This window comes from Ictalurus furcatus, chromosome 10 (genome assembly GCF_023375685.1).
Source record: "Ictalurus furcatus strain D&B chromosome 10, Billie_1.0, whole genome shotgun sequence".
In the NCBI taxonomy this organism is placed as follows: domain Eukaryota; kingdom Metazoa; phylum Chordata; class Actinopteri; order Siluriformes; family Ictaluridae; genus Ictalurus; species Ictalurus furcatus.
The window spans coordinates 6215366-6234195 of NC_071264.1; the positions used below are offsets into that span (position 1 = coordinate 6215366).

Sequence of the window (18830 nt, forward strand, 5' to 3'; positions counted from 1 at the left end):
TCTTTTGGAAGAATGGTGTACAGTACGATTCCAGATACATGTAGAATCTATGCCATGGAGTTTGTTACAATGGCTTTGGTGGCCCAACAGACACGTTCTTATTTTCCCCTTTGTCACCGGTCTGTATTTCGGAAATGATCAGTGGTGATGTGTGTGAACCTGGTAGGAGGATCGATAATAGCAACCACTATGGATGATTCAATGTAACCACTGTTGTTGATGGCTCCATTCTGGGTGAACAAACCATGGTTCCACCAGTTGTTAATGTTCATGCTTACTACTCATCAGACCGGTCCTGTGACTGGTCACTGTGGCACAAAGGGGTTCTGCTGTCTCAAGACAGGTTAGCCTGTTAACCTGAAGTGTGAGGGTGAGCTAATGGTGATTGCACAGGCGCCTTCTTTTGTAAACGCCATTCAACAGAGGTGTGCCACTTTTGGATACACTATATAACAAAAAGTCTGTGGATGCCTCACCATGACTCTCATATGTGGCTCTTTCCCAAACTTTTGCCACAAAGTTGGAGGCACATGCTTGTCTAGAATGTCTTTCTTTGCTGTAGCATTACAATTTCCCTTAGCTGGAACTAAGAGGCCCAAACCATGTTCCAGCATGACCATGCTCCTGTGTACAAAGTAAGGTCCATGAAGACATGGTTTGAGAAGGTTGGAGTGGAAGAACTCGAGTGTCCTGCACAGAGCCCTGACCTCAACCCCACTGAAGACCTTTAGGATGAACTGGAACACCGACTGCAAGGCATAAATCACCAAGCAACTTTACAAAATCTAGTGGAAAGACTTCCCAAAGGAGTGGAGGCTATTATAGTATATTCACGTCATGCCTTTAGAATAGGAGGTTCAACAAGCACATCTGGGTGTCACGGCCATGTGTCCACATACTTTTTGCCACATAAGCCGCATTTCCGGAACAATTAGTCCCAGGAACTTTTTTCAAGGGACCATTCGGTTCCTCCATACCTTTGTCGTCTGTGTTTCCTTCACGGTACTTTTAAACCGCGATGATTAGGCAAATTAGTCTGGTGACTCCTGTTACTGTGAGCCTTAACTTTCTTCTAGTCCTGTTTTAATTTCTTGAGCTTCTCTTTGCACTGATTTCCTGTATAAACAAAGCCCAGCTCGTTTAACTGACCTCATTTTTAAGTATACTTTTTCATTGCAGGTCACCGTTTCCAGTTCCCACTGAATTTTGTCCTCAGCCTAAATACTTAAGTTCTGAACCTCATCGTCGGTCGTATTTTTTAAGAAACTCCATTGTGTTGATTCGAATCTAGACACACCACAACAGACAGTGGCTGAAATAAAATGCTGCATGCACTCAACCAATCAGCATGTTCAGCACCCAAGCCCCCCAAAGTTCCTGAAAAGGGTACTTTCTGAGGAGGAAATATTTCACCCAGAACTTAATTTAGACCCTGGTCCCTGCGATGGAAACATACCAAGTACCTCCAAAAGTCCCTAGTTCCTGGAGAAAGTTCCTGCGGTGGAAACGCGGCTATAGTGTATTTGCGACAGAGGTGTGCATCAGGACAAGGATTTTCATGAGAGTGGACAGTTTTCACTCACGTCTGTCCATCATCATCTGAAGGGTGCACTATCCAGCCTGTTATAAATCTACATGACGGTTTTGACATGCAGTCTCCACTAGTTCCCAAGAAAACCATCCTGATGGTCCAAAACACAAGACGTAGAACAGAAGGTTACTTATGTAACCATGTCTATGTGCAGGAACACTGGCCAGAGGAAATCGGAGAACCCAGAGCAAACTCAGAGAGTAACCTGAGGTCAGAATCAAACCCGGGACCCTGGAGCTGTGAGGCGGCCATGTTACCTGCTGCACAGTGTGCTGTCCTTCAAACCTTATGTTCAAAACAAAAATGTCTATTACACGAAGAAACATATTGATGTTAAAAACTCTGCCGTGTCAAAGACACTCAACTGCAGTTGAATGATTTTTAGAATAAAGACAAAGAGAATTCCTTTCATTAAGAAATTAATTCAGTATTACAGAATATTTGTAAAAATACAAATTAAAATAACATATTGTAATATAAAAACAGGGAAAGAGCCAGATGTGTAGAACACCACATGCTGACAATGATGAGAGAGAGGGAGAGAAAAATCTATGACATTACAGACATACAGTACGAGTGGGGCTGGGGGATAACACTTCACTTTTAGTCTTCCAGTACTGTACAAAGTGCCAATGTGCACGCTACCTGCTGGCATGATGTGTAAAATTGCAGAGCCCTACGCCTGATAAAATGTGCAAACTGGGTCTGAGGTAAAAACATATTATGAATTCTATAACGCATATAAATTGATGCCTATCGATCACTTCTGAACAGTTTTTCTATAAAAATTTAAATAAAAATGGCATAAAATTTCAAATGCCTTCACAAAACCATTCACCGCAAAAATCACACACAAAAAAATTACAAATATGTAAAAATGCCAAGTGCATAAAGTAGAATAATCTCCTCAAATACACAAGAGAGGGTGATTTAAAAAAACAACAACAACAACAAAAACAATACAAGCAAGGTGTGAACCGTTAGTAAACGCTCCCACCTTATTTTTAAGCACCCTTAATTTGGAGGGGAAAAAAAAAAACATCAGCCATAAATATGTAAATATTCAGAAATCTCTCACAGCTTCATACTTTTAGCATGCTAAACATTGGATATGTGGTCCATGATGGGATTAGGACACCCACCTAAGGATGCATATTTCAGAAAGTGTACCTCTTGTAGCTCTGCTGCAAAGCATAATCCCTTAATGCCGTTATGGTAAACAATACTGTAAGTGTAACGTGTGTTTACACGTCTTAACATGATGTTCACTGCTGTGTGATCATAAGTGGTACAGAGCATAGCTCAGGCACAAAAATGTCCGACTTGCTACGCGTGGTGGTGTGCGAGTCACTCTGGAACCTGAGTAGTGTTCAGGTATTGGCTGTCGCTGCGGAGGGCGTGAGCCTGTGCTCTGCGTCTCGCCAGTCTGGAGTTGGAAGGGGGCGAGAGTCTCATGGAGCACATGATGGTGCTGTCATCGTCCTGCTCTTCATCCTGCTGCGACAGCTGCCTGTTAAAGGCTATAGCCTCCGCCGCAAACTGGGTCAGGTCCTTAGTGCTGCACTTCCTGGAAGCAAGACAGATGACCAGTTACAAGCTAGACAATAATGAAAGCAAGTCCAGATACTATCTGGACAAAACAGCAGACTGAGATTATATTTAGGAGCATATCTGGAACTACTGAGATTCTCACAATCCATGTGTAATTTGTCAGTCCATACAGGATTTCGTGGAGTTTTTAAAAAAAATTTTATTATTGCGGCCAAAAACGCTCGATTGTGCTGCAGCTTTTTTTCAAAATTCGCGATGCAGCTTGCTGAGATTTTTGTGCTCTTTTGTGGAAAATTATTTGAATTGGCGAAACGGCAATTTCACAAAATTGTCTTTCGCAGTGATGTTTGTTGGTTAATTAGACCTCTCTGTTGTACTCATGTTCTACGCACGTGAATCAAAGAGGGCGAATGTGCGCTGTGACAATGTCACACGGCTCATCGTGATGACATCACATGACGCGTCTTGGCCCGAATCTGCAGTAATTTGGAAAAATTGCAAGCTCCTCCAGATAGTACAGCGTTCGCTTCATTTTGCGTTAATTGCTACAAATTGCAAAATTCCTGGATGGACTGCTTTGTCAAACTGCTCTTTTGCAAATAATATATTACCCCACCCTATAGGAAACCAGAGACCTACTTTATGACAAATTTCCCCATTAATCCATAACAAGCCTACAAACCAGAATGAACCTGAATACCTTTGCAAGACATGTGGAGTTGGAAGACCTCTTTCAGGAGCGTTCTGTAAAGAAGAATGCACAAACGTTTAAAACATGAACGCTATGGTGAGGAATGTATTTCTCTAATATCCCCATGGGATCAACAAAGCGTTATCTTGTCTTAAAAGTAAAATGGAGAAAAAGGAGGAGAAGCAGCCGTACCCCCTGGACCCAAGGGTGTTGTAAGACCTGAGCCGCACTCAGCCTCAGCGTGGCGTCTCGCACCAGCAGCCGGGAGATCAAGTCTTTGGCTCCATCTGAGATGTGAGACCAGTCCCGATCCCCAAACTCGTATTTCCCCTCTTGGATCCGCTCAAATAGGCTGTTCTGCACACAGGGACACGCGAGCACTTTCAGTCCCACAAGGACAAGCATAAAGGTAACATGACCGTCACAATCAATTTTACTGTGTGAACATTAATTTCTTCATACAGGAAGTGTGTTGAAGCCGTCATTACAAACAAAGGCTTCTCCACTAAGTATTAAATAAATTTCAGTTAGTGTGTTCAGTACTTTTTTCCCGTGTCATTCCTCTTTATTACACATAACCTTATTTATGAACTTTAATGTTGTCATTTTTTTATATGTCTGAATTTCTTGAGTTAATACTGATCATAGCCTCATTGGAAATATATTTACTGAAAAACAATGTTGACACGTTCAATACTCATTTCCCCCACTGTACATACCCTAAAAGTTATAGTTGTAATTTCCACGAGTCACAAACTGGCATCAGGTTTTCTGAATCTCTGGAATACTACTAGACATACAGTGCGCTGTGATGTCATACTCTATGCAGTGATCATACAGCATGTATTCAATACAAAGCGCATCATTGCGCTATCAAGTATCAAAGCTTAAACAAACTCCTGTAGCTCCGTAGCAGTGTAAAATTATACACTCCTTAATATTTAAAAGTATTTAAGTACTACAGGCTCTATTGATGTGAGCCTGATGCAAAAACAAGGCCCGAGATTCCAGCTTTGTGCGTTATCAGTATATTCGAGCTCAATGCCGCAGGAGGTAACATGGGACAGAGCTGTGTGCTTGTAAAAAGGGCTCGAGTTGAAATACGTACATTATTAAGAGGTGTGGTTAAGCCTACGGTTGCGATATCCAATATAGTATGCTCTGTTCGTTACCTAGCACAGCTGAGTGTACGCAGTTCAACACAGTGTCATCTTCATAATGATTAGATTATCATCATACACCCACAGTGTGACGTTGGGAGGTTTCATGCTCGCACAATTTTCAATGATTTATCCACCTTTTACTTAAGATATTTTAAAATTAAGATGCATGGATTCTTAACGTTCCAATTAAATTGAGAGATTATTGTCTTGATGTTCCCTGAAGTCATATTTTATGGAAGAAATAGGAAGCAATAACAACAAAGATGGCTCCGAACATTCATTTTAATTACTGCTATATTCTACCTTGTAGTGACCGCTTTAAAAGATGACCAGCCCTACCGATCTGACTGCAGATTATTCTTGCGCTTGATATACGTAATTTTTGTAGCAGAGCTGTGAGAAGCGAAGAGTAATACATTCACCCATAAATCTACAAATTCTGACAAATGCCATTGCAAGGGTATGAGTTCAGACAAAGAAATCCTTATAGCCAGTTCATTTAGAGGAAGATCATTCTCCCAGTTTATCTTATATCCAGAGTATGAGGTCTATTGGATTATATGTAATTATAATTATACAGTGATACAGGCGAAAAACGTCAGCTTCAAGACCAAAAGTCTACTTGGTCTTTCACCATTGTGGTAACGTTATTCTGGTACGATGGATTGCGGATTTTCTCAAGGTGGTTAGCCTCGTCGTCATGTTCATCCCTGCAGGTGCTTTCTTTTCCTTATTTGACTATAAAACAGCTGAAATGTCTTAATTTATGCACAAAATATAACTTAAAACTACACATGCATCTGTCTCATCAGGACACCGAGCACATTTTTTGACCAAAAAGAGTGCCAATGTGCAGAATTTAAAGGAGACCTATTATGCATTAATAGGACATGGATCCTATTATGGATTAATAGGACATGGATCCCCCCCATTTAAGCAAAAACGCTGTTTTCATGTGCGTCTTTTTAAATGCAAGTGAGCTGCTGTTGGGTCAGTTGGGGGAGCGGCTAAAAAGGGTCTGCTGTCTTTACACAGTACGAGAGCGGCCTCTAGAGGCGAAATAAAAACTATCACCAACAAATTTTGTTGTGTTATTTGAAGTGTTTTCGTTCATTTTGAATGTCTCTATTTTTTATATTTTATTTGGAGTGTTACTTTTTGGTTCATTGTGGATGTATATCTTATCTACTTTAATATTTTTTAATAGTTAATATATATATTCATATTTATTTAATGTGCAGTATTTTCATGGTGCAGTCAGTGCTGTTTATTTTTGCAATAAAGTTCAGCAATATTTTACTTTGAGTGTGATGTTTTCATTCAGTATCAATTTTGAAAACTTTAATCGGTTATCGTCAGGTACCACCCAGCTTGGTTACCGGTAAAATCCACTATTGGTCCATCTCTACTTATTGGCATATGCATGTAGTTATATGATTAACGTTGTGTGTAGATACACTTACATACTGGCTCTTACCTGGCAGGCACGGCAGGTTTCACCTTGTTCCCAACCACAGTTAGCTCCACAGTGGCCAGTAAAAGGTGGACTCCCACAAAGCAGGATGTACAGGATCACCCCTAGGCTCCAAAGATCACAGCGCTTATCGTAGAATGATGCTTCATCTGTAAATACTTCCACCACCTCTGGAGCCATGTACTCAGCTGAACCACACTAAAGCGAACAAACACGGTCATGTTTGAAATGCAGAGTTTAAATGACTTTCATCACTTTCGTGTTAAAGGACGTTTTTAAAATGTGTGTTTACCGGTGTAGTAAGCTCAGGTGTAGTTATGGGGGTACAGGCACTGTTCAACTTCACACCACTTCCCAAGTCAAAATCACAGATCTTCACAGGAGACACCTGCAAACACAAACACATGTACAGATATTACTGACACAATATGTCCTTGAGTACAATAGAAATACTGATGTTTTTAAACCGGTCATGATGAGAATATTAGCTTGGAATTTTACAGGGCCTTGCTTAAGTACTGAGGCAGTCACCCCACCCAACCCCACCCCTGTACTTTCCCAAATATTGTTACTACCTGGAAGTGAAAATGATTTAACTGGAATTGTGAGTAATGAATCTACAGAAAACAAAATTCTCAAAATATTGAATTGGTGACAAATTTAAGAAGTGTAAAAATTGAAAGAGGGTTCGTTATTATTGTTATTGCAGTCAAAAGCAAACAATCAGTGACTACGATGCGCTGGTATTAGTGCGATAGGTGCGAAAGCTCTTCAGGTGACTCATATGCAGGGTAAGATTAGTCTCTTAGCAAGAACCCCTCTGTATTTTACACTGTAAATACAAATGTTATCAGTTTGGGTTTTTTTTTTTCTTGGTATCAATTACAACCCCAATTCCGTATAAGTTGGGACAGTATGGAAAATGCAAAAAACAAACAAAAAAAAGAGTCATTTGAAAATTCAGTTGACTCTGTGCTATATTGAAAACACATTTTTAACACATTATTTGATGTTTTACTTTGTGAATTGAATATATTTTTGAAAACATACACTCATTTCAAATCTGATGACTGCAACACACTACAATGGGAAGATCCCATTGGGACTTTCAACTGTTTACCCCTGTGTAACATCACCTTTTCTTTAATAACACTTATTAAGCACACGCTGAGTGAAGACACCAGTTGGTTAAGTTTAGCAAGGGGAATTGTCCCCCATTCATCCATTATGCATTTCTTCAGCAGTGCAACTGTACAGGACTTTCGTTGAATTATTTTACGCTTCATACTGCTCCACATATTCTCAATGGGAGACAGGTCAGGCCTGCAGCAGGCCATGCTAGCACCCGCACTCTCTGCTTACACAACCATGCGCTTGTAATCCGGGCAGAATGTGGTTTGGCGTTGTCCTGCTCTGGATGGCAGCACATGTTGCTCCAAAATGTGCACATATCCTTCTGCATTAATCATGTCCTCACAGATGTCCAAGTTACCCATACCATGACAGACGCTGGCCTTTGGACCTGACACTGATAACAGCTCAGATGTTTTTTTTCCTCTTTGGCCCGGAGAACACGACGGCTGTTTTGTCCAAAAACTATTTGAAATGTCGACTCATCGGACCAAAAAACACGATTCCACTGTGCTACTGTGCATCTCAGATGAGACCCAGAGAAGTCGGCAGTACTTCTGGACAGTGATGATGTACGGATTCTGCTTTGCATAGTAAAGCCTTAACTTGTATCTGTGGATGCAGCGGCGAATGGTGTTGACTAACAGGTTTACCAAAGTATTCCCGAGCCCGTGTCAGGATATCCATTACAGACTCATGACGGTTTTTAAGACAGTGACGTCTGAGGGATCGGAGATCACGCGCATTCAGAAGTGGTTTTCGGCCTCGCCCTTTACGCACCCAGATTTGACCGGATTACTTGAATCTTTTAATTATATTGTGCACTGTAGAAGGTGAAATGACTAAAATCCTACCGATTTATCTTTGGGGAATGTCGTTCTCAAAGTGTTGGATTATTCCCTGATGCATCTGTTGGCAGATTGGCGAGTCTCGACCCATCCTCGCTCTTGAAGGACTAGGCCTTTTTTGGAGGCTCCTCATATACTACGATTAGACGATTGCCTCACCTGTTTCACATCACCTTCTTATTTCAACTCGTCACATCGCTATTGGTCCTAAATTGCCCCGTCCATACTTTTTTGGAACCTGTTGCATGCATCAATTGCAAAATAAACGTTTATCTTCAAAAAAAACTATACAGGTGATTAGATAAAAACATCAAATACCTCGTCTTTATACGTTTTTTTTTTTAAATACAAGTCAAAATACATTTACAAATCACTCCTCTTAGTTTTTATTAGCATTTTCCATACTGTCCCAACTTTTTCAGAATTGGGGTTGTACATCAAAACATCCATTACTAGTGTGAGGAACCAGTAGGAAAATTAAATACCGTGTCAACATATTCGCACAGGATATTTTCAGGTTTCAGATCCCGGTGAGCAATTCCTATAAGACAGAACAAAGTAAGATTCGTAATATTAGAATTGTTCATTTTCATGTAGTTAAAGGCAAATATATATATATATATATCTTATCAATTATAAGCCTTTGCTCTACTTTTACATACCTAACACAACACTAAACCTTTCATAATTATTTTTAACCAAATGAGCCCTGTGTTATTTGTAGGAGAAAGGAGCATTTATTGTATTTTTATTTATTTTTTGACTTTTTCAAACTTGTATCAATTAAATAGAAAAACAATATATATGAACAAAAGTGTGCATCCTAAAAGTGATATTGAGTGAGTCACACCATTTCTGGGGCGAGATCTCAAAAATAGTGCATTAGATAGGTACTATATTATTGAAATAAGTATATTCTGTAATAATCCATTTGGGATTTGGCTAACTTTGTTATATCCCTGCTATCATGAGAAGCGTACAATGTAGATAAATATCAGCAACCAAAAAAAAATAATAATAATAAATCATAATTGTGGTTAGAAATAAATAAATTATTAAACAAATTTAAAACACTAAAACAGTTTGTTTGTTTAGAAGAAAACTCAGTTCGATTTTCACTTTTCATGGTTTACACAATAAAGACACGTAGGCTGCGTCTGAAATGGCGTACTACCCTACTACACAGTAGGTGAAAAGCAGTACGCCAGAGGGGTAGTATGTCCGAATTCTCAGCAGGCGAGAAATACCCTTATGTCATACTGCTTCCGGTGAGATTTTGCAGTGCACAACCGATGGACACTACGTGAGTCAAAAATCCCATAATGCAATGGGACAATGGGAAGACAGCGTGTCGTCTCTTTTTACGTATTAACCCTTGGTTGAACAGGACTTGTTCAACAGTACCTGAATAAATTGTTATTTTGTTGAAGGTTTAAACAAGAAAATGGTTGTCACAGCATTTGAAACCTTTTTTGTGCTCTCCATCATGCCTTAGCTGGCCAAGCTAACGTTAATGAATTTACCACAGCCTGTTAACCCCGCCCACATTAAACTGCTAATTCAGTTAACTTTCCTGATGTGCATTTTGCCGTTAGTGGGGTTGCTTTAACCTGGCGGTCCCTTTAAGATTTTTGTGTTTATGATGACGTCAAAGGTCACATGACAATGCCAACATGGCGGATGTAGTATGTCCGGGATTGTATTCATACTACACACACATACTGATTAGTACAGTGGGGGAAATAAGTATTGAACGCATCAGTATATTTTTTCAGAAAATATATTTCCAATGAGGCTATTTTCACAAGACCTTGGTATTAACACAAGAAATCACACAATCAAAAGGTGTCACAAGGCTCTCCCAAGACCTTCACAACCTTATCGTTGAGAAACATATCGATGGAATCAGATACAGGCATATTTCAAAACTTCTGAATCCTCAAGTAAGCACCATTAGGGCCATTATCCGCAAGTGGAAGCAACATCACTCCGTCATCAACCGGCCACGCACAGGATCTCCTCACAAGATTTCTGACCAGGAAGTCAGAAGAATAGTCAGAAGTGTAGCCCAAGAGCCAAGCACCACTCGGAAAGAGCGCCAGAAACACTTGGAGGCAGCAGGTGCCATCGTCACAGAGAAAACAATAGGCAATGCACTCCACTGCATTGAGTGTTTGCACTCAATGTTTGGAGAAGGAAATGGCACTGCACATCACCCTAAAAACATTGCGTCATTCCTCTTTACTACACATAACTTTATTTGTTTGTCTTTATATTTCCGGATTTCTTGAGTTAATACCAAAGTCTGGTGAAAATTTCATGTGAATATCCTCATTGGTAATATATTTACTGAGAAAAATGTTGACGCGTCCAATACTTATTTGCCTCATTGTACGTATTGTTTCAGTGGCCGTAGGTACTGTCACAGTACGTGATTTTGGACGCAGCCATAGTGTAGCGCACTGCTAATTTTAGCCAATTTTAGACCATCCGAATTTACAGGTTTAATGAATATTCCACTTATTTGAATACTACATTTTCTCAATTATTACAACCAAACTCAGTTTTAGAGGAATCTCACAGCCCTAGTGTACAGTATATGGTGTCAGTACAGGTTCGTTATTATTAAAGTCAGCCAAATGAGGAAACGCTACCTTTAGTGTGTAAGAAGTGCAGTGCTTGAGCAATATCCTTCACAACGCGACTGGCTTCCCTTTCATCAAAGTGCTTCCTCCTTTGGATGTGTGTTAGAATGGAGCCTAAAAAGGCAAGCAGGTACAGACGGAAAGGAGAAATATAAAACAAGTAATGATTACTGAATCAGTTCTTTCAGCAAGTTTTAAAATTGATCTGGTTGTAGTCTGGATTAGAGATCTGTACCTCCACAGAGCTTCTCAAACACCAAATAAAAGCAGCTGTCATCCTCAAAAAACTCAATGAGCTCGAGAATGTTCCTGTTGTGAAATACAAAGAGGCTTTACCAAGCATGTCAGTTCCTTAACACAACCCTGAAATGTTTAGTAAATTAGTTATAACTGTGAGGAACATAGGATAATAGTTAAATGCTTACTTATTCCCTTGGCACTGATATAATGTCTCCACCTCTCTAAATACCCTGCTCCGACTGTGGCCGGCAATCTTCTCAATAATCTGAGTTCATACACAGTAACAGATTATTATTATTATTATTATTATTATGTGTCTATGACACGGCACATCAGTTCATCTCAAGCATTAAACATGGATGTTTTTTTTATTATGTGTTATGTGACCTCTCACCTTTACAGCGTACTCCTTGCCATTTTGCAGGCTCACACATCCTTGAACTTTAGCGTAAGCCCCCTGCCCCAGCACCTCGTCAGTCAGCCTGTACAGATCTGCAATACAGGAATCATTCAGTTTGACCTCCCGATCTGATACAAAATATACAATACAACATTTTTAAAATAACAACAGTTATTCTTCCATGCTATCTGGACTAGTAGATTCTCTGATGGTAGTAGATGAAGGTAACATGGTGGCAAATTCAAAACGGATGGGCTCGATTTCTCCTCTGGTTAAGAGGAATTACCTTTGAATGTTCCCATGGAGCTGTCTACTGCCCGAGTCCTGCGTTTCTTCTTCCTTCGCATGCCTGAGTCATTAATGTCCACTGGCTGACTGCTCTCCGTCACTACTAAACCCCGAAGAATGCAGTTAAAACACAGATGTGCTGGCATTTCTTTGTCGTTCGCTGTTTATACAACTGAGCCTAATCTTTGAAATTGAAGTGAATTTGGATCCCTGTACCTGAAGGGTTCTGGGCAGCACAGCAGGAAGGAGCAGGAGGCGCCACATCACTAGCTGATGGTCCAGACACCAAAGAGTTACTGGTCACCTGAGAAACAGAAAATCACACATAAATCAGAGTGAAAAGCCTTGCAATAATGACAGTAATGTTCCAATTGAACTAGGAGCCAGCTATGGTCTGGTTTGTATTGCACAACACATCTTTTGGCAGTTATCATCAGGGTACTAACCTTCCCAGTAATTATAGTCGAAGACTTTTATTTGTCATTTGCACAGATGACGCATGGAAAACTGGGCATTGAAACTCTTATGGCAGCTCCACTGACAAATACTGGACATATATTAAGATATAACATCTACTAAACAAAATCTACAAATATAAATGCATTACATTATATGCAGGCACAACCAGACACAAACCCTTGATTAACTTTTGCAAAGAGTTCTTTTTTATATTCGTTCAAACCCACTATGCTCCATTTGGTTAATAGATTTCATGATGATGCAATGGCCGACTTTCACGTGTCACTAGTTTTCTTTTACTCAGTAGAATGAAAGGACTACGGTTACACAGCGTCATACTTTGGGGTTACGTTAGATTTCTAGGCAACCAAAGCATGAGACTGGGCAACCACACGGAAACCTTCACTTGCCTGGTGGGCAAGTTAATGACTTTGTGATTTGTCCACCCCTGCGGTTGTTTACCACTGAATGTTGTGAGAGTCCTGACCAATCTCATATGTTCCAGATGAGAGTTTGGCATCGTTCTGACTTGGGGATAAATATAGAGAGAGGGTTGTGTAATTACAGAGTCTACTTTATGTGTGCGTCCACAAAGGCAGCTTGCCAGGTAAGTGAAAAGAGGACACAGGGTGAATGACATTTACAGGAAACCCAAACTGCGACCTAGAATGACTGGAACGTATCTTACTACATCCAAAAATAATAATAATAATAATAATTATGGCCAACTGAAAACAGTCGTGACGCTTCAGCAATCAATAGGAGTATAAATAGCGTCTATAAATAACTTTAAACCGGACCTCTTCTCAGAAATGGAACAATTATCTAAATCATTAAATATAAGATCACTCTCAACATTATGAAACTTCTCACTGTCAGAGAGGCCCGAATAACCAAATAAAAAAAGACTAAATTATAGCGATCATACAGTACATATTCACCCATAAGGTGCATGAAGAAAGCATTCAGACTGACCCTTAATATTTTTCCCTTATTTTTTTACATTACAGCCTTACTCCAAAATGGATTCTGTGAGATTTCTGAGAGAAATTTGGCTCAACATCCATAAAAAAAAAAGTGCACAAAGTTTTGTAATTGTACTAAAATTACAAACTGAAATATTTCAAGGATAAATCACTGTAAATTGCATCAGACTGAGCTCAGCTCAAGTGTAATAGCAAGGGGTCTGAATACTAACGCAGATGTGGTATTTCAGTTTCCCAGCTGTCTGATCAACTTTTAATGCTTTCACATTATGGAGCAATGAGATTAATAAAATAACATTCATTTTGTCAATTTTAGAGGCACAGATTGAGCAAGTGAAGGGCTCTCGATAATTTCCAATTGCAGGATATGCTTTTTGAGTTGTACTGCGTTTTAAATATTTCTTAAAGAAGAACAGTATTTGACTTGGAGGACTCTGGTAAAGCAACATTGAGGCATTTAAATTTACAAAGAGCTGCATCATGGTTTGTTTGTTTTTTTGTCACTGCAGTGCTGTCAGATTAAAATCACCTGGCGCGTGCAGTGAAGCGTCTGCAGATCCGAGCGCTCGCTCTTCCTCACCATGTCTGCGAACTGAAAAGAAAAATAGTGGCTTCCTCACATCACTGTATTAATTAGAACAGGAAAATTCATGCACAGTTTCAATTATTATACAGTATTAGTTATATATGTAACTGTGGTTCTGTAAAAGACCGCACAAGCCTCAACAAATAGGTACTCGCAAGCATGGAGCATTGAACGGTGCAGTGCATCGGAAAACCATAAACGCTAAATAATTAACCGGTTGTCGTTTTTAATCTGCTCTCCTATTTAATATAGCAGAAACTACACGCATTCGTAGATTGATCTGCATCGGTCTATGTAAGAAATGTTTCATCATTCAGTCGCCTTAAGTCATTGAAATGATCGTCATCCTTTCACAAATCTCTTGTCTAAGGTAGAAACTGTAGTGTGTATCCAGATGAGGTTTAAATGGTAAGCACCAGACACTTGATGGGGAAAAAAAAGCTGCCACGTATCTTTCAGTCAAGCGGCAGACACGAGAAAAGTTTTTACATACACTGTAGACATTGTCACAAAGCTGCTTTATAGAAATCCAGATATATATTTAGAACCATAATGAGCAAGTCAGAACTGATAATGGCAAGGAAAAACTCCCTGAGACAACAATAGGTAGAAACCTTAAGAGGAACTACACTCAAAAGGGAATCGATCCTCTTCCGGGTGACACCGGACAACGGGATTATAAATCACTAATCTTCACACAACAGCATACTATACAGTCAAATAGTAGCGAGTGTGTCGAAAGGATGGTCAGTACGAGCATCAGGGTTTTATGATTACAGCAGAATTTTTTTTAGGTATGTATGTTTATATAGTGTACATCGACAGAGTTTGTTCCAAATGAACGAACTCAAAAGCCGTAATGGACCAATTGGACCCAAACGGCCAGTCACTACACGTCCGCATGTCGATGAATAGCGTACTCCAACGTTAAAAGGAATCCCGACTATGACGACTTGTTGGCCTTAACACACAGTAATTGCCCTCTCCTACTAAAATACGTTGTTAGAAACACATGAAATAGGTTAATTACTTTAAAAGTCCTTAATATTTAATACATATTTTAACGTATGGAGGCCACCATTACGTGACATGCGCAACGCAGTCCGAGTTGATGACATAAAACGGTTACACTTGAGCACTCAAAAGAATTAGCTACTAGCCCTCACAGCAGGAAAATAGTGCTGCTTTTGGCTGTAGTTTTCTGGTTCTTGTGTGCTGTGATACAGGGGATATCTGTGAATATAATCAAACCCATAAGCATGTTGTTAGCGCCTTTTTCTGTATATTCTCATAATGTAAAGCTCCTGTAAAATTAGCTTAAGACGCCTATCCAAGGCATACCCAATGTGAAATTAAACCTGTTCTTGAATCATTTGGAGTACATGCATGGGTTTGGTCGCTTTTTAAAGGTGGACTAAATATTTTTAAATAATTGGATTGTTTGAACCGTTGCCAGTGTAACAAGACTGTTTTTGTCAGGATGTTATGGATCAGTGGACTAATATGAGGCTTCATAGGTGAGTTGCCTCAGTTTCGTAAATGTTTGTTTGTATGTCGGTGGTCTGACAGAGGCATTGATTGTAGCTGCTGTTGAGATTGTATCTCAAAACGGTATAGATCAATCGAATCACAAGAATCTTAGTTTTCAAAAGATACGAGTACCTTCGTACACACAGCAGCTGTGTAGATAGCATAGATTTGCTCATAAAATGACGATGGCGGAATTTTAACAGGATAACGTATACGACGGCGAGATGGCTGATAATCTCTAAAAACGATTGATATTAGAATACGTTTAATCATAAAACGATAGTCCATATTCTTACCTTGAACGACAAACGCTCTCGGGTTGGCATAGACGTGCAGTTGCTACACAGACACCATGGATTTTGCCCTGCTCTCGCCTCCTCACCTCTCTGCTCGTCTTCATTTTGATGTGCATTTTGAGTAATTTCTTCTATACTAGCCTCCTCGCTTACGTTACGCTCTGGGTTCAAATTCAAAAGGCTGAAGGCATGTTTAAACCGCTCTAAGTTCGCTGGAGAATCAAGAATCAAGATAGGTGCAACCATTTGACGTCACTACCCAGAACGTACTGCGACATAAACAGCAATGGCGACCTACGAGTGCAAGGATTTTAATTTTTTTTTTAAAACCGACGTCTAGAGTGTTTTTGTATAGCGGATGTCAGCGTTAATCTAATAAACCATACAAGTCTTCATAGTCGGGATTCCCTTTAAAACATGGATATGCAAAAAGCATAAAGCTTGGCCAGTCTGTAAATATCACAACAACTTAAAACTCAACTAGAAATACTTTTTTTTTCTTTCTTTTTTTTTTTTTTAAATAGCTTTGATTGTGTTTTCTTTGTCAGTCCACTGAATGATATTTCTAGCAAAGTTATGGAGGGGGTATTTAGGGGGTATATATTGTAGTAAAGTATCTGAAATGCTCTTCCCTCCAATTTCTGGCCTTGACCGGAATAAACCGGCTTCAGGGCTGCGGTGATTGGCAGTTAATAACGCGCTCGCGAGCGAGAATAGCGCGTATCCACTGGTCACGTGACACACGCTTACCAGGAAGCATTACCTGCTTAAAGAGCATACTTGAACATTTCAACCAGCTGATTTACCTTGGCGAGGGAAACTCCTGCCACATCATTGGTGATTATACAACGTAAATGAATTAGGGGAGGGTTCACCCAAGTGTTATCTTTCTGTCACGGGGGCTTGGAAGCTAAAATAAACCCGTGTTAGTAATGATACTGTAAACTCTTTCATTATAAACACACCCGAACCGCACGTGGATACCTGGTTATTTACTCTCCTAAAGAAACACATCAGCAGCACTGTTATATTCTAACACAGCATCTTCTAATACGACAGCAGCCTGTTACTTACAAAGGAGCTAACATTACAGTCTCACTTGCACATAAAAACAGGGCAATATAATGAACTAAACCACCCCATACCTTTAAACTGTGAAGGTTATCTGTCATTTCTCATTGCTAAATGAAAATAAACAGTTCATGTAAAGCTCAATGTCTGCTTATGTAACACAGGCTGCTGCAGATAGTTATTAGCAAATACTGTTACAAAATACACGCAACAAATGGAAAACTACCGAGCAGTTTAAGAGGATGTACATTTAACATACTGAGTATAATAAAGAGGATAAAATCTATTAAACAGAGCATCATTCAAACCTGGAAACTGCGCCCAAATATGTCTATCTACGCCTCGGTGTGTCTCTCCGGTATGCGCGCGAGAGGAGGGAAGACGAGGAGGAAAGACAACACTGCCAGGCCACGCCCACCACACGTTTTTAGCCTGCCTCCCATTGGTCTATTGCGGTAGGAGCGTGATGACGCAAACGGGCGGAAGTTTCACCCAGTGACTCAGTTCTTTTATTTACTGGTTGATTTATTGATTGATTTATTTTGAAATGAACCACTTTCAGTCATGGACCCGAAAAGGGAACTAGGTGCAAATGACCTCAGACTGAGAAGTGGACTCAGTTCTGTTTGTGGACATGTTACCAGTTTATGAGCTCTTGAGGAGGTGTTGTTCACTCCATGACTTATCATATTTCAAACAGTGTATAACACTGAGAGAGAGAAAAAAAAGTCATCCAAAATGGCTGTTTTACATGATGCCATCATTTTGCTGTGGATGAAATAGAGAGTGGAAAACAAACAAACAAACAAACAAAAAAATACAAGTATACGCTACATACACTACAAAAGTTTAGACACACATTCTTAATTTTTATTATTTTGCCATAACACAAATGGAACTATGAGAATTATGTTGTGATAAAAAAAAAAAATCAAAATAATTTAATATTTTAACACTTGTTATCAGGTTGATATTCTCTTCCTGAGGCACCCAACCGGGCGCTAATGGCTATGCAAACATCAGGTATCACCGCTTTTGGCAGATCATAAAGGCGATAGATCCGTCTCTCTGACAGACTCGGATAATTTTTTTTATTTATTTATTTTTCTTTTATATAATACTCATCTTGTCCCTATCATGTAACAATCGTAGCAACGGATTGACCCATTTATTACTGACAGGCAAAGGTAACTCAGATCCCTCTCAGTTAACCCCATTCGACGAAGACCGGCCCTGAGGGCTCATACAAAAGGCCTCTGTTTGAAAAGATCAACGGGAGTTGTATTATCTCCTTCTCCGTCTCTCTCCATCTTTTTATGGCCTCGATGTTACTTAAAGACCCATATTTCTCAACCTTAAGGTTCCATGTCTCCATCATACGGCGTCAAGCCACCACCGAAACATCCAATACCGTCAACTTTAGCGGTTCCTCCATCACCAGGTCAGGCTTGATGTATGAGTGTGCAGTTGCAATCACAGGTTCATCTTCAAAGTAGACACCCTTTTCGCCTAGAATTTCCAGAAATGTATTCTTGGCATTTTCTCAACAGATTTCTTGAGGAATTTCCCTGAGATGCATTTTAAACAGTATTAAAGGTTTTTAAGATCATGAGAAACAAGTGTCCACAAACTTTTGAGCAGCAGTGTATATTAAAACAGTAATAAACAGTAACTATTTCCCAGTCATGTGATATTTATTACCACTGCTGCCTAATTATGTAAACTATTACGGCTCATTAGCATAATTACTACTGCCACAATGCTACTGCCACAACGCCCCATACACGGCATACAACCCCACTGGCAGCCATTAGAGTATTTTATCTCTTGTTTTACCTGTGAGGTAGGGCTGGGCATTATATCGATATAATATGTGTGAT

General features: G+C 39.7%; 1 protein-coding gene across 2 annotated transcripts; it reads right to left on the reverse strand.

The window, feature by feature from the left end:
* Positions 1 to 1997: 1997 nt before the first annotated feature.
* Positions 1998 to 17343, reverse strand: mknk1 (MAPK interacting serine/threonine kinase 1). Of its 2 annotated transcripts, none has more exons than XM_053634850.1 (14): positions 17259 to 17343; positions 13997 to 14059; positions 12239 to 12326; positions 12021 to 12122; positions 11729 to 11826; positions 11520 to 11599; positions 11330 to 11403; positions 11104 to 11208; positions 8935 to 8990; positions 6763 to 6858; positions 6474 to 6668; positions 4026 to 4190; positions 3843 to 3886; positions 1998 to 3158 (listed from the first exon to the last, which is right to left on the reverse strand). In XM_053634850.1, the coding sequence occupies exons 2-14, from the start codon at positions 14048 to 14050 to the stop codon at positions 2939 to 2941; spliced, it is 1377 nt and encodes a 458-aa protein (XP_053490825.1). In that variant the 5' UTR covers positions 14051 to 14059; positions 17259 to 17343; the 3' UTR covers positions 1998 to 2938. The 2 variants fall into 2 exon arrangements, with proteins under 2 accessions (XP_053490825.1, XP_053490824.1); XM_053634849.1 differs by having other exon boundaries at positions 12021 to 12125; positions 17259 to 17342.
* Between the last annotated feature and the right edge of the window lie 1487 nt (positions 17344 to 18830).